This window comes from Oncorhynchus clarkii, unplaced genomic scaffold (assembly GCF_045791955.1).
Source record: "Oncorhynchus clarkii lewisi isolate Uvic-CL-2024 unplaced genomic scaffold, UVic_Ocla_1.0 unplaced_contig_4825_pilon_pilon, whole genome shotgun sequence".
NCBI classification, from domain to species: Eukaryota; Metazoa; Chordata; class Actinopteri; order Salmoniformes; family Salmonidae; genus Oncorhynchus; species Oncorhynchus clarkii.
In genome coordinates, this window is record NW_027260937.1 from 125,361 (window position 1) to 153,007 (window position 27,647).

The 27,647-nt window shown below is 42.7% G+C and overlaps 1 protein-coding gene across 1 annotated transcript; it reads right to left on the minus strand.

Moving 5' to 3' along the window:
* Nucleotides 1-18,125: 18,125 nt before the first annotated feature.
* On the minus strand, nucleotides 18,126-19,574 carry LOC139402442 (BTB/POZ domain-containing protein KCTD12-like). Its single transcript, XM_071146387.1, has one exon. It carries the CDS (start codon nucleotides 19,475-19,477, stop codon nucleotides 18,641-18,643), a length of 837 nt encoding a protein of 278 aa, XP_071002488.1. The 5' UTR covers nucleotides 19,478-19,574; the 3' UTR covers nucleotides 18,126-18,640.
* Between the last annotated feature and the right edge of the window lie 8,073 nt (nucleotides 19,575-27,647).

Consider the following 27,647-nt stretch of genomic DNA (forward strand, 5'->3'; position numbering starts at 1 on the left):
CCCTTGTATGTAGTGCACCACTTTGTTTTGGGACACTACACAGGGAATAGGAAGTGTCCACAATGGAACCCTTGTATGTGGTTCACCACTTTGTTTTGGGACACTACACAGGGAATAGGAAGTGTCCACAATGGAACCCTTGTATGTAGTGCACCACTTTGTTTTGGGACACTACACAGGGAATAGGCAGCCATTTGAGCTTCAGACCAGCTTGTGTATTACAAAGCAGAACTAGTGTTTTTTTCCTTCTTACAGGGCAGTTTGCAGAACAAAGATGGGGTTGTGTTACACGAGAGAGAGAGAGAGAGAGAGAGAGAGAGAGAGAGAGAGAGAGAGAGAGAGAGAGAGAGAGAGAGAGAGAGAGAGAGAGAGAGAGAGAGAGAGAGAGAGAGAGAGAGAGAGAGAGAGAGAGAGAGAGAGAGAGAGAGAGAGAGAGAGAGAGAGAGAGAGAGAGAGAGAGAGAGAGAGAAATTATCTTTTGAGGAACTACATGTGAAAGAGGATGTGACGCTTCTGGTTTGAAAGTGCAGACAAGACAAACAGCTTCTATCTCCAGACCATCAGACTGATAAACAGCTTCTATCTCCAGACCATCAGACTGATAAACAGCTTCTATCTCCAGACCATCAGACTGATAAACAGCTTCTATCTCCAGACCATCAGACTGGTAAACAGCTTCTATCTCCAGACCATCAGACTGTTTAACAGCTTCTATCTCCAGACCATCAGACTGATAAACAGCTTCTATCTCCAGACCATCAGACTGGTCAACAGCTTCTATCTCCAGACCATCAGACTGATAAACAGCTTCTATCTCCAGACCATCAGACTGATAAACAGCTTCTATCTCCAGACCATCAGACTGGTCAACAGCTTCTATCTCCAGACCATCAGACTGATAAACAGCTTCTATCTCCAGACCATCAGACTGATAAACAGCTTCTATCTCCAGACCATCAGACTGGTCAACAGCTTCTATCTCCAGACCATCAGACTAATAAACAGCTTCTATCTCCAGACCATCAGACTGATAAACAGCTTCTATCTCCAGACCATCAGACTGGTAAACAGCTTCTATCTCCAGACCATCAGACTGGTAAACAGCTTCTATCTCCAGACCATCAGACTGGTCAAGAGCTTCTATCTCCAGACCATCAGATGATAAACAGCTTCTATGGTCCAAGCACACCAAGACAGTCGTGAAGAGGGCACAACAAAACCTAACCAAGGTTCTACAGCTGCACCATCGAGAGCATGGTTGCATCACCGCCTGGTATGGGAACTGCTCGGCCTCCGACCGCAAGGCACTACAGAGGGTAGTGCGTATGGCCCAGTACATCACTGGGACCAAGCTTCCTGCCATCCAGGACCTCTATACCAGGCGGTGTCAGAGGAAGGCCCTAACAATTGTCAAAGACTCCAGCCATCCTAGTCATAGACTGTTCTCTCTGCTTCCGCGTGGCAAGCAATACCGGAGCGCCAAGTCTAGGTCCAAGAGGCTTCTAAACAGCTTCTACCCCCCAAAGCCATAAGACTCCTGAACATCTGATCAAATGGTCACCCAGACTATTTGCACCCCCTCCCCCTTTTACACCGCTGCGACTGTCTGTTACTATCTGTGCATAGTCACTTTAATAACTCTACCTACATCTACATATTACCTCAATTACCTCGACTAACCGGTGCCACCGAGTAGGGTTCCATTTCCCTCAGGATACACAGAGGGGTTCATAACGAGTAGGGTTCCATTTCCCTCAGGATACACAGAGGGGTTCATAACGAGTAGGGTTCCATTTCCCTCAGGATACACAGAGGGGTTCATAACGAGTAGGGTTCCATTTCCCTCAGGATACACAGAGGGGTTCATAACGAGTAGGGTTCCATTTCCCTCAGGATACACAGAGGGGTTCATAACGAGTAGGGTTCCATTTCCCTCAGGATACACAGAGGGGTTCATAACGAGTAGGGTTCCATTTCCCTCAGGATACACCGAGGGGTTCATGCTGGGATGATTCAGCAAACAAGCTCCTTGGTTACCCACCTAGTAACTTGTCATCTCCATGTCCAACCGTAGGACGAAGGCAGGGCTGGTTTTATTAGGACACGCAGCAATGAAATTACCTTGAACTAATGTGGGACTGAGCTCGTCCAAGCTTTGACTTACGCTACTGAAGTGCAGAACTAAGGCCTGGTCAGTTGTAGAATAGGGAGAAGAGATGCTGCTGTAGAGTAGAGATGCTGCTGTAGAGTAGAGATGCTGTTGTAGAGATGCTGCTGTAGAGTAGAGATGCTGTTGTAGAGATGCTGTTGTAGAGTAGAGATGCTGTTGTAGAGTAGAGATGCTGTTGTAGAGTAGAGATGCTGCTGTAGAGATGCTGTTGTAGAGTAGAGATGCTGCTGTAGAGATGTTGTTGTAGAGTAGAGATGCTGTTGTAGAGTAGAGATGCTGCTGTAGAGATGCTGTTGTAGAGTAGAGATGCTGCTGTAGCGATGTTGTTGTAGAGTAGAGATGCTGTTGTAGAGATGCTGCTGTAGAGATGCTGTTGTAGAGATGCTGCTGTAGAGATGCTGCTGTAGAGATGCTGTTGTAGAGTAGAGATGCTGTTGTAGATTAGAGATGCTGTTGTAGAGTAGAGATGCTGCTGTAGAGACGCTGCTGTAGAGTAGAGATGCTGTTGTAGAGTAGAGATGCTGTTGTAGAGTAGAGATGCTGTTGTAGAGATGCTGCTGTAGAGATGCTGTTGTAGAGTAGAGATGCTGTTGTAGAGATGCTGTTGTAGAGTAGAGATGCTGTTCTAGAGTAGCGATGCTGCTCTAGAGATGTTGTTGTAGAGTAGAGATGCTGTTGTAGAGATGATGTTGTAGAGATGCTGCTGTAGAGATTCTGTTGTAGAGTAGAGATGCTGTTGTAGAGATGCTGCTGTAGAGATGCTGCTGTAGAGATGCTGTTGTAGAGTAGCGATGTTGTTGTAGAGTAGAGATGCTGTTGTAGAGATGCTGCTGTAGAGATGCTGCTGTAGAGATGCTGTTGTAGAGATGCTGCTGTAGAGATGCTGCTGTAGAGATGCTGTTGTAGAGTAGAGATGCTGTTGTAGAGTAGAGATGCTGTTGTAGAGATGCTGCTGTAGAGATGCTGTTGTAGAGTAGAGATGCTGTTGTAGAGATGCTGTTGTAGAGTAGAGATGCTGTTCTAGAGTAGCGATGCTGCTCTAGAGATGTTGTTGTAGAGTAGAGATGCTGTTGTAGAGATGATGTTGTAGAGATGCTGCTGTAGAGATTCTGTTGTAGAGTAGAGATGCTGTTGTAGAGATGCTGCTGTAGAGATGCTGCTGTAGAGATGCTGTTGTAGAGTAGAGATGCTGTTGTAGAGTAGAGATGCTGTTGTAGAGTAGAGATGCTGTTTTAGAGTAGAGATGCTGTTTTAGAGTAGAGATGCTGTTGTAGAGTAGAGATGCTGCTTTAGATGCTGTTGTAGAGTAGAGATGCTGCTGTAGAGTATAGATGCTGTTGTAGATTAGAGATGCTGCTGTAGAGTAGAGATGCTGCTGTAGAGTAGAGATGCTGCTGTAGAGTAGAGATGCTGTTGTAGAGTAGAGATGCTGCTGTTGAGTAGAGATGCTGCTGTAGAGTAGAGATGCTGCTGTAGAGTAGAGATGCTGCTGTAGAGTAGAGATAATAACCTCAACCTTGGGCTTCAGCTTCCCCTTCTAGACTGGTCTGACTAACCTCAGGCTTCAGCTTCCCCTTCTAGACTGGTCTGAGTAACCTCAAGCTTCAGCTTCCCCTTCTAGACTGGTCTGACTAACCTCAAGCCCAGGCTTCAGCTTCCACTTCTAGACTGGTCTGACTAACCTCAACCTCAGGCTTCAGCTTCTCCCTCTAGACTGGTCTGAGTAACCTCAACCCCAGCCTTCAGCTTCACCCTTTAGACTGGTCTGAGTAACCTCAGGCTTCAGATTCCCCTTCTAGACTGGTCTGAGTAACCTCAACCCCAGGCGTCAGCTTCACCTTCTAGACTGATCTGACTCAACTCAACCCCAGGTGCCAGCTTCCCCGTCTAGACTGGTCTGAGTAACCTCAACCTCAGGCTTCAGCTTCCCTTCTAGACTGGTCTGACTAACCTCAACCTCAGGCTTCAGCTTCCCCTTCTAGACTGGTCTGATTAACCTCAACCCCAGGTGTCAGCTTCCCCGTCTAGACTGGTCTGAGTAACCTCAACCTCAGGCTTCAGCTTCCCTTCTAGACTGGTCTGACTAACCTCAACCTCAGGCTTCAGCTTCCCCTTCTAGACTGGTCTGACTAACCTCAACCTCAGGCTTCAGCTTCCCCTTCTTGACTGGTCTGAGTAACCTCAGGCTTCAGCTTCACCCTCTAGACTGGTCTGAGTAACCTCAGGCTTCAGCTTCACCTTCACCTTCTGCCCATTCATTTATATTCTGCTTGTTTACAGGGATATTAGCCAGTGCCACAGACTACCAAATAGATGTCTAGGTTGATACCCACCACAAGCCAATGTGGGTTGACCATGGACTTAAAGCCATAATGAGTAATTTTACTCTGGGTGTTGCCCACTGATGTAAGAGTATGTCCTGGTTCCTGTTACCAGACTGTGTGCTACTGTGTGTATGTGTACCCAACGTTGTCTTTTCACATGAAGTGGCTGTCTATAACCCCGCTGTGTGTGTGTGTGTGTGTGTGTGTGTGTGTGTGTGTGTGTGTGTGTGTGTGTGTGTGTGTGTGTGTGTGTGTGTGTGTTTAATGGTCTCAGTATTTACTGTGATACCAGGCAGAGGAGGAATGTGGAGTGGTTGTGGCTGGCTAAGGGTTGTTAGACCATCTGGGCCTGTAATCATCCTTGTCTTGTTGGACTGCTGATCTAGGATCAGTTCTGCCCTTTAGATCATACTGCATCAGATGGACACGGACAGGGAGGACCTGATCCCAGCTCAGCACCTCTAAGACTTCCACATATGGTCTCTTTGTTTATCCATCTCTGGGAACATTACATCTGTGACTAATGGCAGCTTCAAGAGCATTAAAGTTAAACTAAAAGTTCATGTCTCATTCTTCTGTTTTCCATGATGTGAAAATAACATGGTTTGCAGTTTCCTGGACGGATGGTGAGTTGAAAGATTCTCAAAACCACAATGGGGGAAAAAAAACATCCTTTTCTCTTTAAAAAGGGGAAACTTTACAATGATGATAAATAAAATATGCAGAAAAATAATAATAAAATAAAAATAACACCAAGGAATAATGATACATGAGGTACCAGTACCTAGTCAATGATAGCTTGGCTCTATACATGAGGTACCAGTACCTAGTCAATGACAGCTTGGCTCTATACATGAGGTACCAGTACCTAGTCAATGATAGCTTGGCTCTATACATGAGGTACCAGTACCTAGTCAATGATAGCTTGGCTCTATACATGAGGTACCAGTACCTAGTCAATGATAGCTTGGCTCTATACATGGGGTACCAGTACCTAGTCAATGATAGCTTGGCTCTATACATGAGGTACCAGTACCTAGTCAATGATAGCTTGGCTATATACATGAGGTACCAGTACCTAGTCAATGATAGCTTGGCTCTATACATGAGGTACCAGTACCTAGTCAATGATAGCTTGGCTATATACATGAGGTACCAGTACCTAGTCAATGATAGCTTGGCTCTATACATGGGGTACCACCAGTACCTAGTCAATGATAGCTTGGCTCTATACATGGGGTACCAGTACCTAGTCAATGATAGCTTGGCTCTATACATGGGGTACCAGTACCTAGTCAATGATAGCTTGGCTCTATACATGGGGTACCAGTACCTAGTCAATGATAGCTTGGCTCTATACATGGGGTACCAGTACCTAGTCAATGATAGCTTGGTTCTATACATGAGGTACCAGTACCTGGTCAATGATAGCTTGGCTCTATACATGAGGTACCAGTACCTGGTCAATGATAGCTTGGCTCTATACATGGGGTACCAGTACCTAGTCACTGATAGCTTGGTTCTATACATGAGGTACCAGTACCTAGTCAATGATAGCTTGGCTCTATACATGAGGTACCAGTACCTAGTCAATGATAGCTTGGCTCTATACATGGGGTACCAGTACCTAGTCACTGATAGCTTGGTTCTATACATGAGGTACCAGTACCTAGTCACTGATAGCTTGGCTCTATACATGAGGTACCAGTACCTAGTCAATGATAGCTTGGCTCTATACATGGGGTACCAGTACCTAGTCAATGATAGCTTGGTTATATACATGAGGTACCAGTACCTAGTCAACGATACCTTGGCTCTATACATGGGGTACCACCAGTACCTAGTCAATGATAGCTTGGCTCTATACATGGGGTACCACCAGTACCTAGTCAATGATAGCTTGGCTCTATACATGAGGTACCAGTACCTAGTCAATGATAGCTTGGCTCTATACATGGGGTACCAGTACCTAGTCAATGATAGCTTGGTTATATACATGGGGTACCAGTACCTAGTCAATGATAGCTTGGCTCTATACATGGGGTACCACCAGTACCTAGTCAATGATAGCTTGGCTCTATACATGGGGTACCACCAGTACCTAGTCAATGATAGCTTGGCTCTATACATGAGGTACCAGTACCTAGTCAATGATAGCTTGGCTCTATACATGAGGTACCAGTACCTAGTCAATGATAGCTTGGCTCTATACATGAGGTACCAGTACCTAGTCAATGATAGCTTGGCTCTATACATGAGGTACCAGTACCTAGTCAATGATAGCTTGGCTCTATACATGAGGTACCAGTACCTAGTCAATGATAGCTTGGCTCTATACATGAGGTACCAGTACCTGGTCAATGATAGCTTGGTTATATACATGAGGTACCAGTACCTAGTCAATGATAGCTTGGCTCTATACATGAGGTACCAGTACCTAGTCAATGATAGCTTGGCTCTATACATGAGGTACCAGTACCTAGTCACTGATAGCTTGGCTCTATACATGAGGTACCAGTACCTAGTCACTGATAGCTTGGCTCTATACATGAGGTACCAGTACCTAGTCAATGATAGCTTGGTTATATACATGAGGTACCAGTACCTAGTCAATGATAGCTTGGCTCTATACATGAGGTACCAGTACCTAGTCAATGATTGCTTGGCTCTATACATGAGGTACCAGTACCTAGTCACTGATAGCTTGGTTATATACATGAGGTACCAGTACCTAGTCAATGATAGCTTGGCTCTATACATGAGGTACCAGTACCTAGTCAATGATAGCTTGGCTGGGGGTACCAGTACCTAGTCAATGATAGCTTGGTTATATACATGAGGTACCAGTACCTAGTCAATGATAGCTTGGCTCTATACATGGGGTACCAGTACCTAGTCAATGATAGCTTGGTTATATACATGGGGTACCAGTACCTAGTCAATGATAGCTTGGTTATATACATGGGGTACCAGTACCTAGTCAATGATAGCTTGGCTATATACATGGGGTACCAGTACCTAGTCAATGATAGCTTGGCTGGGGGTACCAGTACCTAGTCAATGATAGCTTGGCTATACACATGGGGTACCAGTACCTAGTCAATGATAGCTTGGCTCTATACATGAGGTACCAGTACCTAGTCAATGATAGCTTGGCTCTATACATGGGGTACCAGTACCTAGTCAATGATAGCTTGGTTATATACATGGGGTACCAGTACCTAGTCAATGATAGCTTGGCTCTATACATGAGGTACCAGTACCTAGTCAATGATAGCACTAGCGGTGCTGAGCTGGGATCAGGTCCTCCCTGTCCATGTCCATCTGATGCAGTATGATCTAAAGGTTTGAACTGATCCTAGATCAGCAGTCCAACAAGACAAGGATGATTACAGGCCCAGATGGTCTAACAACCCTTAGCCAGCCACAACCACTCCACATTCCTCCTCTGCCTGGTATCACAGTAAATACTGAGACTGTTAAACACACACACACACACACACACACACACACACACACACACACACACACACACATACACACACACACACACACACACAGCGGGGTTATAGACAGCCACTTCATGTGAAAAGACAACGTTGGGTACACATACACACAGTAGCACACAGTCTGGTAACAGGAACCAGGACATACTCTTACATCAGTGGGCAACACCCAGAGTAAAATTACACATTGTGGCTTTAAGTCCATGGTCAACCCACATTGGCTTGTGGTGGGTATCAACCTAGACATCTATTTGGTAGTCTGTGGCACTGGCTAATATCCCTGTAAACAAGCAGAATATAAATGAATGGGCAGAAGGTGAAGGTGAAGCTGAAGCCTGAGGTTACTCAGACCAGTCTAGAGGGTGAAGCTGAAGCCTGAGGTTAGTCAGACCAGTTTAGAAGGTGAAGCTGAAGCCTGAGGTTGAGGTTACTCAGACCAGTCTAGAGGGGGAAGCTGAAGCCTGAGGTTAGTCAGACCAGTCTAGAGGGTGAAGCTGAAGCCTGAGGTTGAGGTTACTCAGACCAGTCTAGAAGGTGAAGCTGAAGCCTGAGGTTGAGGGTAGTCAGACCAGTCTAGAAGTGGAAGCTGAAGCCTGAGGTTGAGGTTAGTCAGACCAGTCTAGAAGATGAAGCTGAAGCATGAGGTTACTCGGACCAGTCTAGAAGGGGAAGCTGAAGCCTGAGGTTACTCAGACCAGTCTAGAAGGGGAAGCTGAAGCCTGAGGTTGAGGTTGAGGTTAGTCAGACCAGTCTAGAAGGGGAAGCTGAAGCCTGGGGTTAAGGTTACTCAGACCAGTCTAGAAGACGAAGCTGAAGCATGAGGTTACTCGGACCAGTCTAGAAGGGGAAGCTGAAGCCTGAGGTTACTCAGACCAGTCTAGAGGGGGGAGCTGAAGCCTGAGGTTGAGGTTACTCAGACCAGTCAAGAAGGGGAAGCTGAAGTCTGGGGTTAGTCAGACCAGTCTAGAGGGTGAAGCTGAAGCCTGGGATGGAATGGCCACTGTTCATTCAGACCAGTCTGAGGTACCACTCCAGGGATAATGGTGTTGATGTGAGCCATGACCAGCCTTTCAAAGTATTTCATGGCTACAGATTTGAGGGTTACGGGGCGAGAGTAATTTAGACAGGTTACCTTGGCGTTCTTTGGCACAGGGACTATGGTGGTCTGCTTAAAACATGTTGGTATTACAGACTGGGTCAGGGAGAGGTTGAAAATGTCTGGTCTCAAGGACATTTCCATGTAGGAGGATTCCTTGTTCTCAGGATTTCCCCCAATGACATTTCCATGCATCATTTCCATTTACTGTAGGAAAATTCCTTGTAAATCACAATGTCCCTGAGGATGTTTCTATTTAAGAGATGCAGAATTCCTGAACAACAACCTCTTTTCCTGGATTTATTGCGTGAAACTCTCTCCAGCACTGATACAAGATATCTCTCACTGTCTATGTTGAGCAACATCCTCTGCTTCTTCCTACATGAACAGACGGGAATATAGATTACCCCAGAGGACTGTTACTCCTCTCCTCAGTCAGATAGTCCATCAGCTCTGAACAACATGAATAGAAGGAATTTATATTACCCAGAGGACTGTTACTCCTCTCCTCAGTCAGATAGTCCATCAGCTCTGAACAACATGAATAGAAGGAATATAGATTACCCAGAGGACTGTTACTCCTCTCTTCAGTCAGATAGTCCATCAGCTCTGAACAACATGAATAGAAGGAATTTATATTACCCAGAGGACTGTGCAACATAAATAGAAGGAATATAGATTACCCAGAGGACTGTGCAACATAAACAGAAGGAATATAGATTACCCAGAGGACTGTGCAACATGAACAGAAGGAATATAGATTACCCAGAGGACTGTACTACATGAACAGAAGGGAATATAGATTACCCAGAGGACTGTACTACATGAGGAGAAGGAATATAGATTACCCAGAGGACTGTGCTACATGAATAAAAGGAATATAGATTACCCAGAGGAAATACAAGTTCTACTGGACTGCGAGGCACCCTATTCCCTATGTAGTGCACTAATGTTAACCAGGGGCCACTTCATACACAGAAGGAGTGTTTTGTTGTGGAGAGAGAGAGCGGCTCTAACCCTGTCCCTTTGTCTGCGTCCCTACATAGTGCACTACCCTGTGGGCCCTGGTCAAAAGTAGTGCACTACATAGGGAATAGGGTTCTATAGGGCTCTGGTCTAAAGTAGTGCACTACATAGGGAATAGGGAGCCATTTGGGACATACCTCGTCTCTCTCCTTTTAAGTCCTCTCCTTTTATCCGCCAGGGAGAGAAGCTGACAACAGCTCTTCCTGTGTTCACCAGACACCAAAGAGGAAGAAAGGAAAAACAGTTTCCTGTTCCTGTACAGATGGTTGATGGGGACATCAGCTGACTAGACAGGGAAATAGATTCCTGTACAGATGGTTAATGGGGACATCAGCTGACTCTCGACAGGGAAATGGATTCCTGTACAGATGGTTGATGGGGGCATCAGCTGACTCTCGACAGGGAAATGGATTCCTGTACAGATGGTTAATGGGGGCATCAACTGACTCTAGACAGGGAAATGGATTCCTGTACAGATGGTTAATGGGGGCATCAACTGACTCTAGACAGGGAAATGTATTCCTGTACAGATGGTTAATGGGGGCATCAACTGACTCTAGACAGGGAAATGTATTCCTCTACAGATGGTTGATGGGGGCATCAGCTGACTCTAGACAGGGAAATGTATTCCTCTACAGATGGTTGATGGGGACATCAGCTGACTCTAGACAGGGAAATGTATTCCTCTACAGATGGTTGATGGGGGCATCAGCTGACTCTAGACAGGGAAATGGTTTCCTCAACAGATGGTTGATGGGGACATCAGCTGACTCTAGACAGGGAAATGTATTCCTCAACAGATGGTTGATGGGGACATCAGCTGACGCTAGACAGGGAAATGGTTTCCTCAACAGATGGTTGATGGGGGCATCAGCTGACTCTAGACAGGGAAATGGTTTCCTCAACAGATGGTTGATGGGGACATCAGCTGACTCTAGACAGGGAAATGTATTCCTCAACAGATGGTTGATGGGGACATCAGCTGACTCTAGACAGGGAAATGGATTCCTCTACAGATGGTTGATGGGGACATCAACTGACTCTAGACAGGGAAATGTATTCCTCTACAGATGGTTGATGGGGGCATCAGCTGACTCTAGACAGGGAAATGGATTCCTGTACAGATGGTTGATGGGGGCATCAGCTGACTCTAGACAGGGAAATGTATTCCTCTACAGATGGTTGATGGGGGCATCAGCTGACTCTCGACAGGGAAATGGATTCCTGTACAGATGGTTGATGGGGGCATCAGCTGACTCTCGACAGGGAAATGGATTCCTCTACAGATGGTTGATGGGGGCATCAGCTGACTCTAGACAGGGAAATGGATTCCTCTACAGATGGTTGATGGGGACATCAGCTGACTCTAGACAGGGAAATGGATTCCTCTACAGATGGTTGATGGGGGCATCAGCTGACTCTAGACAGGGAAATGGATACCTCTACAGATGGTTGATGGGGGCATCAGCTGACTCTAGACAGGGAAATGGATTCCTCTACAGATGGTTGATGGGGGCATCAGCTGACTCTAGACAGGGAAATGGATTCCTCTACAGATGGTTGATGGGGGCATCAGCTGACTCTAGACAGGGAAATGGATTCCTGTACAGATGGTTAATGGGGACATCAGCTGACTCTAGACAGGGAAAGAAAAACAAATGTGTGTTTGTATGAATGTAAATTGAGAAAGGCTGGGGGAGGAAATGTGTGGCAAAATGACTAAATGAAGCCTGTATCTGCAGGATTGCCACAACCCACATGTAAATAACATGTAGAGCTATAGAGAAGCATTGAGTCTTTCATCACCTGGGTTAAAGTCTTCTTCCTCTTTCCTTCTGTGGTGTCTCTACATCTGCTTCCACAGACCACACAGTAAATTATCTGCTCTCTCTGTGTGTGTGTGTGTGTGTGTGTGTGTGTGTGTGTGTGTGTGTGTGTGTGTGTGTGTGTGTGTGTGTGTGTGTGTGTGTGTGTGTGTGTGTGTGTGTGTGTGTGTGTGTGTGAGAGATATCAGAAACCTTATCAGATACAGACATTAACTGCATACACTGTTGCTGTTGAGCTCTGTGAGAGGAAGTTTAGAACACTTTCCTGTCAGAATGGATTCTATAGAACACTTTTCTGTCAGAATGGATTCTATAGAACACTTTCCTGTCAGAATGGATTCTATAGAACACTTTCCTGTCAGAATGGATTCTATAGAACACTTTCCTATCAGAATGGATTCTATAGAACACTTTCCTGTCAGAATGGATTCTATAGAAGACTTTCCTATCAGAATGGATTCTATAGAACACTTTCCTGTCAGAATGGATTCTATAGAACACTTTCCTGTCAGAATGGAATCTCTAGAACACCTTCCTGTCAGAATGGAATCTCTAGAACACCTTCCTGTCAGAATGGATTCTATAGAACACTTTCCTATCAGAATGGAATCTATAGAAAACCTGTCAGAGTGGATTCTATAGAACACTTTCCTATCAGAATGGATTCTATAGAACACTTTCCTATCAGAATGGAATCTATAGAACACTTTCCTATCAGAATGGATTCTATAGAACACTTTCCTGTCAGAATGGATTCTATAGAACACTTTCCTATCAGAATGGATTCTATAGAACACTTTCCTATCAGAATGGATTCTATAGAACACTTTCCTATCAGAATGGATTCTATAGAACACTTTCCTGTCAGAATGGATTCTATAGAACACTTTCCTATCAGAATGGATTCTATAGAACACTTTCCTATCAGAATGGATTCTATAGAACACTTTCCTATCAGAATGGATTCTATAGAACACTTTCTTATCAGAATGGATTCTATAGAACACTTTCCCATCAGAATGGATTCTATAGAACACTTTCCTATCAGAATGGATTCTATAGAACACTTTCCTATCAGAATGGATTCTATAGAACACTTTCCCATCAGAATGGATTCTATAGAACACTTTCCTATCAGAATGGATTCTATAGAACACTTTCCTATCAGAATGGATTCTATAGAACACTTTCCTATCAGAATGGATTCTATAGAACACTTTCCTGTCAGAATGGATTCTATAGAACACTTTCCTATCAGAATGGATTCTATAGAACACTTTCCTATCAGAATGGATTCTATAGAACACTTTCCTATCAGAATGGATTCTATAGAACACTTTCTTATCAGAATGGATTCTATAGAACACTTTCCCATCAGAATGGATTCTATAGAACACTTTCCCATCAGAATGGATTCTATAGAACACTTTCCTATCAGAATGGATTCTATAGAACACTTTCCTATCAGAATGGAATCTATAGAACACTTTCCTATCAGAATGGATTCTATAGAACACTTTCCTATCAGAATGGATTCTATAGAACACTTTCCCATCAGAATGGATTCTATAGAACACTTTCCTATCAGAATGGATTCTATAGAACACTTTCCTATCAGAATGGATTCTATAGAACACTTTCCTATCAGAATGGAATCTATAGAACACTTTCCCATCAGAATGGATTCTATAGAACACTTTCCTATCAGAATGGATTCTATAGAACACTTTCCTATCAGAATGGATTCTATAGAACACTTTCCTATCAGAATGGATTCTATAGAACACTTTCCTATCAGAATGGATTCTATAGAACACTCCTATCAGAATGGATTCTATAGAACACTCCTATCAGAATGGAATCTATAGAACACTTTCCTATCAGAATGGATTCTATAGAACACTTTCCTATCAGAATGGATTCTATAGAACACTCCTATCAGAATGGATTCTATAGAACACTCCTATCAGAGTGGATTCTATAGAACACTCCTATCAGAATGGAATCTATAGAACACTTTCCTATCAGAATGGATTCTATAGAACACTTTCCTATCAGAATGGATTCTATAGAACACTTTCCTATCAGAGTGGATTCCATAGAACACTCCTATCAGAATGGAATCTATAGAACACTTTCCTATCAGAATGGATTCTATAGAACACTTTCCTATCAGAATGGATTCTATAGAACACTTTCCTATCAGAATGGATTCTATAGAACACTTTCCTATCAGAATGGATTCTATAGAACACTTTCCCATCAGAATGGATTCTATAGAACACTTTCCTATCAGAATGGATTCTATAGAACACTTTCCTATCAGAATGGAATCTATAGAACACTTTCCTATCAGAATGGATTCTATAGAACACTTTCCTATCAGAATGGATTCTATAGAACACTTTCCCATCAGAATGGATTCTATAGAACACTTTCCTATCAGAATGGATTCTATAGAACACTTTCCTATCAGAATGGATTCTATAGAACACTTTCCTATCAGAATGGAATCTATAGAACACTTTCCCATCAGAATGGATTCTATAGAACACTTTCCTATCAGAATGGATTCTATAGAACACTTTCCTATCAGAATGGATTCTATAGAACACTTTCCTATCAGAATGGATTCTATAGAACACTTTCCTATCAGAATGGATTCTATAGAACACTCCTATCAGAATGGATTCTATAGAACACTCCTATCAGAATGGAATCTATAGAACACTTTCCTATCAGAATGGATTCTATAGAACACTTTCCTATCAGAATGGATTCTATAGAACACTCCTATCAGAATGGATTCTATAGAACACTCCTATCAGAGTGGATTCTATAGAACACTCCTATCAGAATGGAATCTATAGAACACTTTCCTATCAGAATGGATTCTATAGAACACTTTCCTATCAGAATGGATTCTATAGAACACTTTCCTATCAGAGTGGATTCCATAGAACACTCCTATCAGAATGGAATCTATAGAACACTTTCCTATCAGAATGGATTCTATAGAACACTTTCCTATCAGAATGGATTCTATAGAACACTTTCCTATCAGAATGGATTCTATAGAACACTTTCCTATCAGAATGGATTCTATAGAACACTCCTATCAGAATGGAATCTATAGAACACTTTCCTATCAGAATGGATTCTATAGAACACTTTCCTATCAGAATGGATTCTATAGAACACTTTCCTATCAGAATGGAATCTATAGAACACTTTCCTATCAGAATGGATTCTATAGAACACTTTCCTATCAGAATGGATTCTATAGAACACTTTCCTATCAGAGTGGATTCTATAGAACACTTTCCTATCAGAATGGATTCTATAGAACACTTTCCTATCAGAATGGATTCTATAGAACACTTTCCTATCAGAATGGATTCTATAGAACACTTTCCTATCAGAGTGGATTCTATAGAACACTTTCCTATCAGAATGGATTCTATAGAACACTTTCCTATCAGAATGGATTCTATAGAACACTTTCCTATCAGAATGGATTCTATAGAACACTCCTATCAGAATGGAATCTATAGAACACTTTCCTATCAGAATGGATTCTATAGAACACTTTCCTGTCAGAGTGGATTCTATAGAACACTCCTATCAGAGTGGATTCCATAGAACACTCCTATCAGAGTGGATTCCATAGAACACTCCTATCAGAGTGGATTCTATAGAACACTTTCCTATCAGAGTGGATTCTATAGAACACTCCTATCAGAGTGGATTCCATAGAACACTCCTATCAGAGTGGATTCTATAGAACACTCCTATCAGAGTGGATTCTATAGAACACTTTCCTATCAGAGTGGATTCTATAGAACACTCCTATCAGAGTGGATTCCATCCTCTTTCAATGCTTGACACCCACATAAAATAAACATTTATGTGGGTGTATTCTCTGTTTACCCAGAAGTTAAATCTCATGTAGTTTGGCCAGTCTGTCCACGAGAGATTAACAGGGGTGTGAAACCATGTATAACCTTCATAGTGACAGCAGAGTGTTGGGAACATGGCTCCTTTTCCCCCTACTGAAAAATATCTCTCGGCTGCTCCATTAAATCCTAGAATGATGATTATTATCATCTTTAGCCCAGATGTTTTGGTCTGTTCTAGACATGATACAAACACATTCAGGAACACATAAATACAAATATTACTTTGATTTATTTATGATTTAAAATTGAAAATACAGCTTTAGATGTTGAGACACAAATAACGCAACTTATCCAGTATTGGCCTGTCAAACCAAGACAACACCAGGAGGGAGTTAGGTTCAACAGCCTGTCAAACCAAGACAACGCCAGGAGGGAGTTAGGTTCAACAGCCTGTCAAACCAAGACAACGCCAGGAAGTAGTTAGGTTCAACAGCCTGTCAAACCAAGACAACGCCAGGAGGGAGTTAGGTTCAACAGCCTGTCAAACCAAGACAACGCCAGGAGGGAGTTAGGTTCAACAGCCTGTCAAACCAAGACAACGCCAGGAGGGAGTTAGGTTCAACAGGCTGTCAAACCAAGACAACACCAGGAGGGAGTTAGCTTCAACAGCCTGTCAAACCAAGACAACACCAGGAGGGAGTTAGGTTCAACAGCCTGTCAAACCAAGACAACACCAGGAGGGAGTTAGGTTCAACAGCCTGTCAAACCAAGACAACGCCAGGAGGGAGTTAGGTTCAACAGCCTGTCAAACCAAGACAACACCAGGAGGGAGTTAGGTTCAACAGCCTGTCAAACCAAGCTCAGAGCCAGGAGGGAGTTAGGTTCAACAGCCTGTCAAACCAAGACAACGCCAGGAGGGAGTTAGGTTCAACAGCCTGTCAAACCAAGACAACGCCAGGAGGGAGTTAGGTTCAACAGCCTGTCAAACCAAGCTCAGAGCCAGGAGGGAGTTAGGTTCAACAGCCTGTCAAACCAAGACAACACCAGGAGGGAGTTAGGTTCAACAGCCTGTCAAACCAAGACAACGCCAGGAAGGAGTTAGGTTCAACAGCCTGTCAAACCAAGCTCAGAGCCAGGAGGGAGATAGGTTCAACAGCCTGTCAAACCAAGACAACGCCTGGAGGGAGTTAGGTTCAACAGCCTGTCAAACCAAGACAACGCCAGGAAGGAGTTAGGTTCAACAGCCTGTCAAACCAAGACAACGCCAGGAAGTAGTTAGGTTCAACAGCCTGTCAAACCAAGACAACGCCATGAGGGAGTTAGGTTCAACAGCCTGTCAAACCAAGACAACTCCATGAGGGAGTTAGGTTCAACAGCCTGTCAAACCAAGACAACGCCAGGAAGGAGTTAGGTTCAACAGCCTGTCAAACCAAGACAACGCCATGAGGGAGTTAGGTTCAACAGCCTGTCAAACCAAGACAACTCCATGAGGGAGTTAGGTTCAACAGCCTGTCAAACCAAGCTCAGAGCCAGGAGGGAGTTAGGTTCAACAGCCTGTCAAACCAAGACAACGCCAGGAGGGAGTTAGGTTCAACAGCCTGTCAAACCAAACTCAGAGCCAGGAGGGAGTTAGGTTCAACAGCCTGTCAAACCAAGCTCAGAGCCAGGAGGGAGTTTGGTTCAACAGCCTGTCAAACCAAGCTCAGAGCCAGGAGGGAGTTAGGTTCAACAGCCTGTCAAACCAAGATAACGCCAGGAGGGAGTTAGGTTCAACAGCCTGTCAAACCAAGACAACGCCAGGAGGGAGTTAGGTTCAACAGCCTGTCAAACCAAGACAACGCCAGGAGGGAGTTAGGTTCAACAGCCTGTCAAACCAAGACAACACCAGGAGGGAGTTAGGTTCAACAGCCTGTCAAACCAAGATAACGCCAGGAGGGAGTTAGGTTCAACAGCCTGTCCACCCTCACACGCCTTGCCTTGTGCTTGTTCTGGGAACATGTATGTGTGTGTGTAAATGTTGGTGTGGTGTGTGTGTGTAAATGTTGGTGTGGTGTGTGTTTGTAAATGTTGGTGTGGTGTGTGTGTGTGTAAATGTTAGTGTGGTGTGTGTGTGTGTGTAAATGTTAGTGTGGTGTGTGTGTGTGTGTAAATGTTGGTGTGGTGTGTGTGTGTGTGTAAATGTTGGTGTGGTGTGTGTGTGTGTGTGTGTGTGTGTGTGTGTGTGTCTAAATGTGTTAGGTCCATCGTTAGAGGAATGAGACCAAGCAGCAGCAAAGTGGTCATGATTTTTAATACTGAATTCCAACAAACACAAATCCAAACGCAACGTTCTGCAGGGTTAAAAACAAGATCCCACAACTTAAGGTGTGTGTGTGTGTGTGTGTGTGTGTGTGTGTGTGTGTGTGTGTGTGTGTGTGTGTGTGTGTGTGTGTGTGTGTGTGTGTGTGTGTGTGTGTGTGTGTGTGTGTGTGTTAATGTTAGTATAAACACATTGAGAGCATTCTGTCACAACAGTCGTATAACTGTATAATATAGACTGGTCTGCAACATGAAACATACCTCCATTAGACGTACACAGGCCTGGGCAAAACAACAACCAATATGTCCATATACTTTCAGAATAATCCTCAGTAACCTTTAACCTTTCCCATAATCAGATGGGACATATAGAGAAGATAGAGGAGTTTTCACATTTCTGCAGGTAGTCTCTCTACCGTACAGGTGAGCATCACGTGACGTCACTGTCCCAGTACCCTCAGGTAAAGCTACCTAGCGGCCCGGAAAACGGGTTGTTCAGTCCCGGGAGAACACGTATTCGGTGTAGCTGGTCCAGATTTTGTCCTCGTTCGGGTCGCTGCTCGCGTACGCGCACGTGCCCGTGGAGCTGCAAGCCACCATGCGGAACCCGACCTCCGCGAGCCTGTCGAACGCCTGCTCGAGAAAGTTATACTTCAGATAGTACCGGGAGGTGTACCTCTCAGGTGGTTTGTCCGGGTCTCTGCTCTCATTCAGAGTCTCACCGAAAACTTCTTTGGCCAGGGACGTCTTTCCGCAAACCGTTATTCTGGCCACTCGCCTGAACTTGGCGTCCGTTTGAATATCCCTCCCGATGGTGTAGGAGCCCCGGTAACCAATGGTAATATAGCCATGCTTCTGGAACGGGGAGCGAAGGCTCGGAGTCGGGCTGCTCACCGCGGTCGTGGTGATGCTGCTACTACCCAGAGCGCACGCGAGAGAAGCCTCTTCCGGGTCCCCATGGGCGCACAGCTCGTCCCCGAGAGAGTTGTCTTTACTCGCTGCCGGTCTGAGGCGCTGTGCGAGCTCGTGCAGCTGGAAGAACTCTGCCTCCTTCTGTAACCGACCCCTCTCCTTAAAGAAGTCCGGTAGAACGATGTCCCTTTCCCGCAGATAATCCAGAATATACCTGAACAGAAATCCATCCCGGTCAAAGAAGTAGCGTCCTTTGCTGTCTTTCGGTAGTTCTGTAGGGCTCTTCTGTGCGAACATAGTCCACAGGAGAGAGTTTGGGACGGAGACTAAAGTTGCATGTCGAGTTACATACACTTGCCCGCCGACGTTTAATTCTATTATATCAGAAAAGGACGACTGTTGGTTCTCACTGTGTGCCATCTCTCTCCCCCTGCGCGCCTGGGTGGAACTCCAACGGACTTGGCGAATCCAGGAAATGGAAAAAAAAATAACAACAGTACAAATGTAATGGTTTTGTTTATATGGCTGGAGTTGTGTGGGAGGAGAAGAGGAGGAGGAGGAGACGGACTGGGGAGGCAGCAGAATATTGCTGAAAAGTTAACTCTTCACGGACAGAGTTTGTGACTTCCCTCAGTCAGTATAGAAGACTTCTCTTTTAGTAGAAGTAAAGCTATGAAACCACTCAAGACCAGAGGTGTAAAGTAATTAAGTAAAAACACTTTAAAGTACTACTTACTGTAAGTAGTTGTTTTGGGGGTCTCTGTACTTTATATATATTTTTTTACAACTTTTACTTTTACCTCACTATATTCCTAAAGAAAATAATGTACTTTTTAGTCCGTACATTTTCCTCGACGCCCAAAAGTACTCGTTACATTTTGAATGCTTAGCAGGACAGGACAACTGTCCAATTCACGCACTTCTCCCCGCCGCCTCTGATCTGACGGACTCACTAAACAACGCAAATGCTTCGTAGTTTTAAATGCGTGTTGGAGTGAGCCCCTGGATATCCTTTAAAACAAAGACAATGCTGCCGTCTGGTTGGCTTAATATAAACACGGTGATAAGATTTACACTTTTATTTTTGATACTAAAGTATATTTAAAACCAACTATTTTTAGACTTTTACTCGAGTAGTTTTTCACCGGGTGACTTTCACTTTTACGTGAGTTATTTTCTATGAAGGTATCTTTACTTTTACTCAAGTATGAGCACTGAGTTAATTTTCCACCGCTGGTCAAGACAGGGAGAGACCGACATCTAGTGGGGATGTTTTATTTTTTAACCTTTATTGAACTAGGCAAGTCAGTTAAGAACAAATTCTTATTTTCAATGACGGCCCTAGGAACAGTCTAGGAACTGCCTGTTCAGGGGCAGAACGACAGATTTGTACCTCATATTTCCCCACTAATTGTTATTTTGACCAATCAGATCAGATCTTTTGCCAATAATTGGGAAAAAGGGTCAGAACTGGGCTGCCTGTATAAACTAAGGGATGGAGACCCTCCAATAGATAGAGACCCTCCAATAGATAGAGACCCTACAAGACAACAGTGTTCCAATAGATAGAGGCCCACCAAGTCTCCAGTGTTTCAATAGATAGAGACCCTACAATAGATAGAGACCCTACAAGACAACAGTGTTTCAATAGATAGAGACCCTACAAGACAACAGTGTTTCAATAGATAGAGACCCTACAAGACAACAGTGGTTCAATAGATAGAGACCCTACAATAGATAGAGACCCTACAAGACAACAGTGTTTCAATAGATGGAGACCCTACAAGACAACAGTGTTTCAATAGATAGAGACCCTAAAAGACAACAGTGTTTCAATAGATAGAGACCCTACAAGACAACAGTGGTTCAATAGATAGAGACCCTACAAGATAACAGTGTTTCAATAGATAGAGACCCTACAAGACAACAGTGTTTCAATAGATAGAGACCCTACAAGACAACAGTGGTTTTCAATAGATAGAGACCCTCCAAGACAACAGTGTTTCAATAGATAGAGACCCTACAAGATAACAGTGTTTCAATAGATAGAGACCCTACAAGACAACAGTGTTTCAATAGATAGAGACCCTACAAGACAACAGTGTTTCAATAGATAGAGACCCTACAAGACAGCAGTGGTTCAATAGATAGAGACCCTACAATAGATAGAGACCCTACAAGACAACAGTGGTTCAATAGATGGAGACCCTACAAGACAACAGTGTTTCAATAGATAGAGACCCTACAAGACAACAGTGGTTCAATAGATAGAGACCTTCCAAGACAACAGTGTTTCAATAGATAGAGACCCTACAATAGATAGAGACCCTACAAGACAACAGTGGTTCAATAGATGGAGACCCTACAAGACAACAGTGGTTCAATAGATGGAGACCCTACAAGACAACAGTGTTTCAATAGATAGAGACCCTACAAGACAACAGTGTTTCAATAGATAGAGACCCTCCAAGACAACAGTGTTTCAATAGATAGAGACCCTACAAGACAACAGTGGTTCAATAGATAGAGACCCTACAATAGATAGAGACCCTACAAGACAACAGTGTTTCAATAGATAGAGACCCTACAAGACAACAGTGGTTCAATAGATAGAGACCCTACAAGACAACAGTGTTTCAATAGATAGAGACCCTACAAGACAACAGTGTTTTTCAATAGAGAGAGACCCTACAATAGATAGAGACCCTACAAGACAACAGTGGTTTTCAATAGATAGAGACCCTACAAGACAACAGTGTTTTTCAATAGATAGAGACCCTACAAGACAACAGTGTTTCAATAGATAGAGACCCTACAATAGATAGAGACCCTACAAGACAACAGTGGTTCAATAGATAGAGACCCTACAAGACAACAGTGGTTCAATAGATAGAGACCCTACAAGACAACAGTGTTTCAATAGATAGAGACCCTACAAGACAACAGTGTTTCAATAGATAGAGACCCTCCAAGACAACAGTGTTTCAATAGATAGAGACCCTACAAGACAACAGTGGTTCAATAGATAGAGACCCTACAATAGATAGAGACCCTACAAGACAACAGTGTTTCAATAGATAGAGACCCTACAAGACAACAGTGTTTCAATAGATAGAGACCCTACAAGACAACAGTGTTTCAATAGATAGAGACCCTACAAGACAACAGTGTTTTTCAATAGATAGAGACCCTACAATAGATAGAGACCCTACAAGACAACAGTGGTTTTCAATAGATAGAGACCCTACAAGACAACAGTGTTTTTCAATAGATAGAGACCCTACAAGACAACAGTGTTTCAATAGATAGAGACCCTACAATAGATAGAGACCCTACAAGACAACAGTGGTTCAATAGATAGAGACCCTACAAGACAACAGTGGTTCAATAGATAGAGACCCTACAAGACAACAGTGTTTCAATAGATAGAGACCCTACAAGACAACATTGTTTCAATAGATAGAGACTCTACAATAGATAGAGACCCTACAAGACAACAGTGTTTCAATAGATAGAGACCCTACAAGACAACAGTGTTTCAATAGATAGAGACCCTACAAGACAACAGTGTTTCAATAGATAGAGACCCTACAAGACAACAGTGGTTCAATAGATAGAGACCCTACAAGACAACAGTGTTTCAATAGATAGAGACCCTACAAGACAACAGTGTTTCAATAGATAGAGACCCTACAAGACAACAGTGGTTCAATAGATAGAGACCCTACAATAGATAGAGACCCTACAAGACAACAGTGTTTCAATAGATAGAGACCCTACAAGACAACAGTGTTTCAATAGATAGAGACCCTACAAGACAACAGTGTTTCAATAGATAGAGACCCTACAAGACAACAGTGGTTCAATAGATAGAGACCCTACAAGACAACAGTGTTTCAATAGATAGAGACCCTACAAGACAACAGTGTTTCAATAGATAGAGACCCTACAAGACAACATTGGTTCAATAGATAGAGACCCTACAATAGATAGAGACCCTACAATAGATAGAGACCCTACAAGACAACAGTGTTTCAATAGATAGAGACCCTACAAGACAACAGTGGTTCAATAGATAGAGACCCTACAAGACAACAGTGTTTCAATAGATAGAGACCCTACAATAGATAGAGACCCTACAAGACAACAGTGTTTCAATAGATAGAGACCCTACAAGACAACAGTGTTTCAATAGATAGAGACCCTACAAGACAACAGTGTTTCAATAGATAGAGACCCTACAATAGATAGAGACCCTACAAGACAACAGTGTTTCAATAGATAGAGACCCTACAAGACAACAGTGTTTCAATAGATAGAGACCCTACAAGACAACAGTGTTTCAATAGATAGAGACCCTACAAGACAACAGTGTTTCAATAGATAGAGACCCTACAAGACAACAGTGTTTTTCAATAGATAGAGACCCTACAAGACAACAGTGTTTTTCAATAGATAGAGACCCTACAAGACAACAGTGTTTCAATAGATAGAGACCCTACAATAGATAGAGACCCTACAAGACAACAGTGTTTCAATAGATAGAGACCCTACAAGACAACAGTGTTTCAATAGATAGAGACCCTACAAGACAACAGTGGTTCAATAGATAGAGACCCTACAATAGATAGAGACCCTACAAGACAACAGTGGTTTTCAATAGATAGAGACCCTACAAGACAACAGTGTTTTTCAATAGATAGAGACCCTACAAGACAACAGTGTTTCAATAGATAGAGACCCTACAATAGATAGAGACCCTACAAGACAACAGTGTTTCAATAGATAGAGACCCTACAAGACAACAGTGTTTCAATAGATAGAGACCCTACAAGACAACAGTGTTTCAATAGATAGAGACCCTACAATAGTTAGAGACCCTACAAGACAACAGTGTTTCAATAGATAGAGACCCTACAAGACAACAGTGTTTCAATAGATAGAGACCCTACAAGACAACAGTGTTTCAATAGATAGAGACCCTACAAGACAACAGTGTTTCAATAGATAGAGACCCTACAAGACAACAGTGTTTCAATAGATAGAGACCCTACAAGACAACAGTGTTTCAATTAGAGACCCTCAATAGATAGAGACCCTACAAGACAACAGTGTTTTTCAATAGATAGAGACCCTACAAGACAACAGTGTTTCAATAGATAGAGACCCTACAATAGATAGAGACCCTACAAGACAACAGTGTTTCAATAGATAGAGACCTTCCAAGACAACAGTGTTTCAATAGATAGAGACCCTACAAGACAACAGTGTTTCAATAGATAGAGACCCTACAAGACAACAGTGTTTCAATAGATAGAGACCCTACAAGACAACAGTGTTTTTCAATAGATAGAGACCCTACAAGACAACAGTGTTTTTCAATAGATAGAGACCCTACAAGACAACAGTGTTTCAATAGATAGAGACCCTACAATAGATAGAGACCCTACAAGACAACAGTGTTTCAATAGATAGAGACCCTACAAGACAACAGTGTTTCAATAGATAGAGACCCTACAAGACAACAGTGTTTCAATAGATAGAGACCCTACAAGACAACAGTGTTTTTCAATAGATAGAGACCCTACAATAGATAGAGACCCTACAAGACAACAGTGGTTTTCAATAGATAGAGACCCTACAAGACAACAGTGTTTTTCAATAGATAGAGACCCTACAAGACAACAGTGTTTCAATAGATAGAGACCCTACAATAGATAGAGACCCTACAAGACAACAGTGGTTCAATAGATAGAGACCCTACAAGACAACAGTGGTTCAATAGATAGAGACCCTACAAGACAACAGTGTTTCAATAGATAGAGACCCTACAAGACAACAGTGTTTCAATAGATAGAGACCCTACAATAGATAGAGACCCTACAAGACAACAGTGTTTCAATAGATAGAGACCCTACAAGACAACAGTGTTTCAATAGATAGAGACCCTACAAGACAACAGTGTTTCAATAGATAGAGACCCTCCAAGACAACAGTGTTTCAATAGATAGAGACCCTACAATAGATAGAGACCCTACAAGACAACAGTGGTTCAATAGATAGAGACCCTACAAGACAACAGTGTTTCAATAGATAGAGACCCTACAAGACAACAGTGTTTCAATAGATAGAGACCCTACAAGACAACAGTGTTTCAATAGATAGAGACCCTACAAGACAACAGTGTTTCAATAGATAGAGACCCTACAAGACAACAGTGGTTCAATAGATAGAGACCCTCAATAGATAGAGACCCTACAAGACAACAGTGTTTCAATAGATAGAGACCCTACAAGACAACAGTGGTTCAATAGATAGAGACCCTACAAGACAACAGTGTTTCAATAGATAGAGACCCTACAAGACAACAGTGTTTTTCAATAGATAGAGACCCTACAAGACAACAGTGTTTCAATAGATAGAGACCCTACAATAGATAGAGACCCTACAAGACAACAGTGTTTCAATAGATAGAGAGACCCTACAAGACAACAGTGTTTCAATAGATAGAGACCCTACAAGACAACAGTGTTTCAATAGATAGAGACCCTACAAGACAACAGTGTTTTTCAATAGATAGAGACCCTACAATAGATAGAGACCCTACAAGACAACAGTGGTTTTCAATAGATAGAGACCCTACAAGACAACAGTGTTTTTCAATAGATAGAGACCCTACAAGACAACAGTGTTTCAATAGATAGAGACCCTACAATAGATAGAGACCCTACAAGACAACAGTGGTTCAATAGATAGAGACCCTACAAGACAACAGTGGTTCAATAGATAGAGACCCTACAAGACAACAGTGTTTCAATAGATAGAGACCCTACAAGACAACATTGTTTCAATAGATAGAGACTCTACAATAGATAGAGACCCTACAAGACAACAGTGTTTCAATAGATAGAGACCCTACAAGACAACAGTGTTTCAATAGATAGAGACCCTACAAGACAACAGTGTTTACAAGACAACAGTGTTTCAATAGATAGAGACCCTACAAGACAACAGTGGTTCAATAGATAGAGACCCTACAAGACAACAGTGTTTCAATAGATAGAGACCCTACAAGACAACAGTGTTTCAATAGATAGAGACCCTACAAGACAACAGTGTTTCAATAGATAGAGACCCTACAATAGATAGAGACCCTACAAGACAACAGTGTTTCAATAGATAGAGACCCTACAAGACAACAGTGTTTCAATAGATAGAGACCCTACAAGACAACAGTGTTTCAATAGATAGAGACCCTACAAGACAACAGTGGTTCAATAGATAGAGACCCTACAAGACAACAGTGTTTCAATAGATAGAGACCCTACAAGACAACAGTGTTTCAATAGATAGAGACCCTACAAGACAACATTGGTTCAGATAGAGACCCTACAATAGATAGAGACCCTACAATAGATAGAGACCCTACAAGACAACAGTGTTTCAATAGATAGAGACCCTACAAGACAACAGTGTTTCAATAGATAGAGACCCTACAAGACAACAGTGTTTCAATAGATAGAGACCCTACAATAGATAGAGACCCTACAAGACAACAGTGTTTCAATAGATAGAGACCCTACAAGACAACAGTGTTTCAATAGATAGAGACCCTACAAGACAACAGTGTTTCAATAGATAGAGACCCTACAATAGATAGAGACCCTACAAGACAACAGTGTTTCAATAGATAGAGACCCTACAAGACAACAGTGTTTCAATAGATAGAGACCCTACAAGACAACAGTGTTTCAATAGATAGAGACCCTACAAGACAACAGTGTTTCAATAGATAGAGACCCTACAAGACAACAGTGTTTCAATAGATAGAGACCCTACAAGACAACAGTGTTTCAATTTCAATAGATAGAGACCCTACAAGACAACAGTGTTTCAATAGATAGAGACCCTACAATAGATAGAGACCCTACAAGACAACAGTGTTTCAATAGATAGAGACCCTACAAGACAACAGTGTTTCAATAGATAGAGACCCTACAAGACAACAGTGTTTCAATAGATAGAGACCCTACAATAGATAGAGACCCTACAAGACAACAGTGTTTTCAATAGATAGAGACCCTACAAGACAACAGTGTTTTTCAATAGATAGAGACCCTACAAGACAACAGTGTTTCAATAGATAGAGACCCTACAATAGATAGAGACCCTACAAGACAACAGTGTTTCAATAGATAGAGACCCTACAAGACAACAGTGTTTCAATAGATAGAGACCCTACAAGACAACAGTGTTTCAATAGATAGAGACCCTACAATAGATAGAGACCCTACAAGACAACAGTGTTTCAATAGATAGAGACCCTACAAGACAACAGTGTTTCAATAGATAGAGACCCTACAAGACAACAGTGTTTCAATTTACAATAGATAGAGACCCTACAAGACAACAGTGTTTCAATAGATAGAGACCCTACAAGACAACAGTGTTTCAATAGATAGAGACCCTACAAGACAACAGTGTTTTTCAATAGATAGAGACCCTACAAGACAACAGTGTTTTTCAATAGATAGAGACCCTACAAGACAACAGTGTTTCAATAGATAGAGACCCTACAATAGATAGAGAC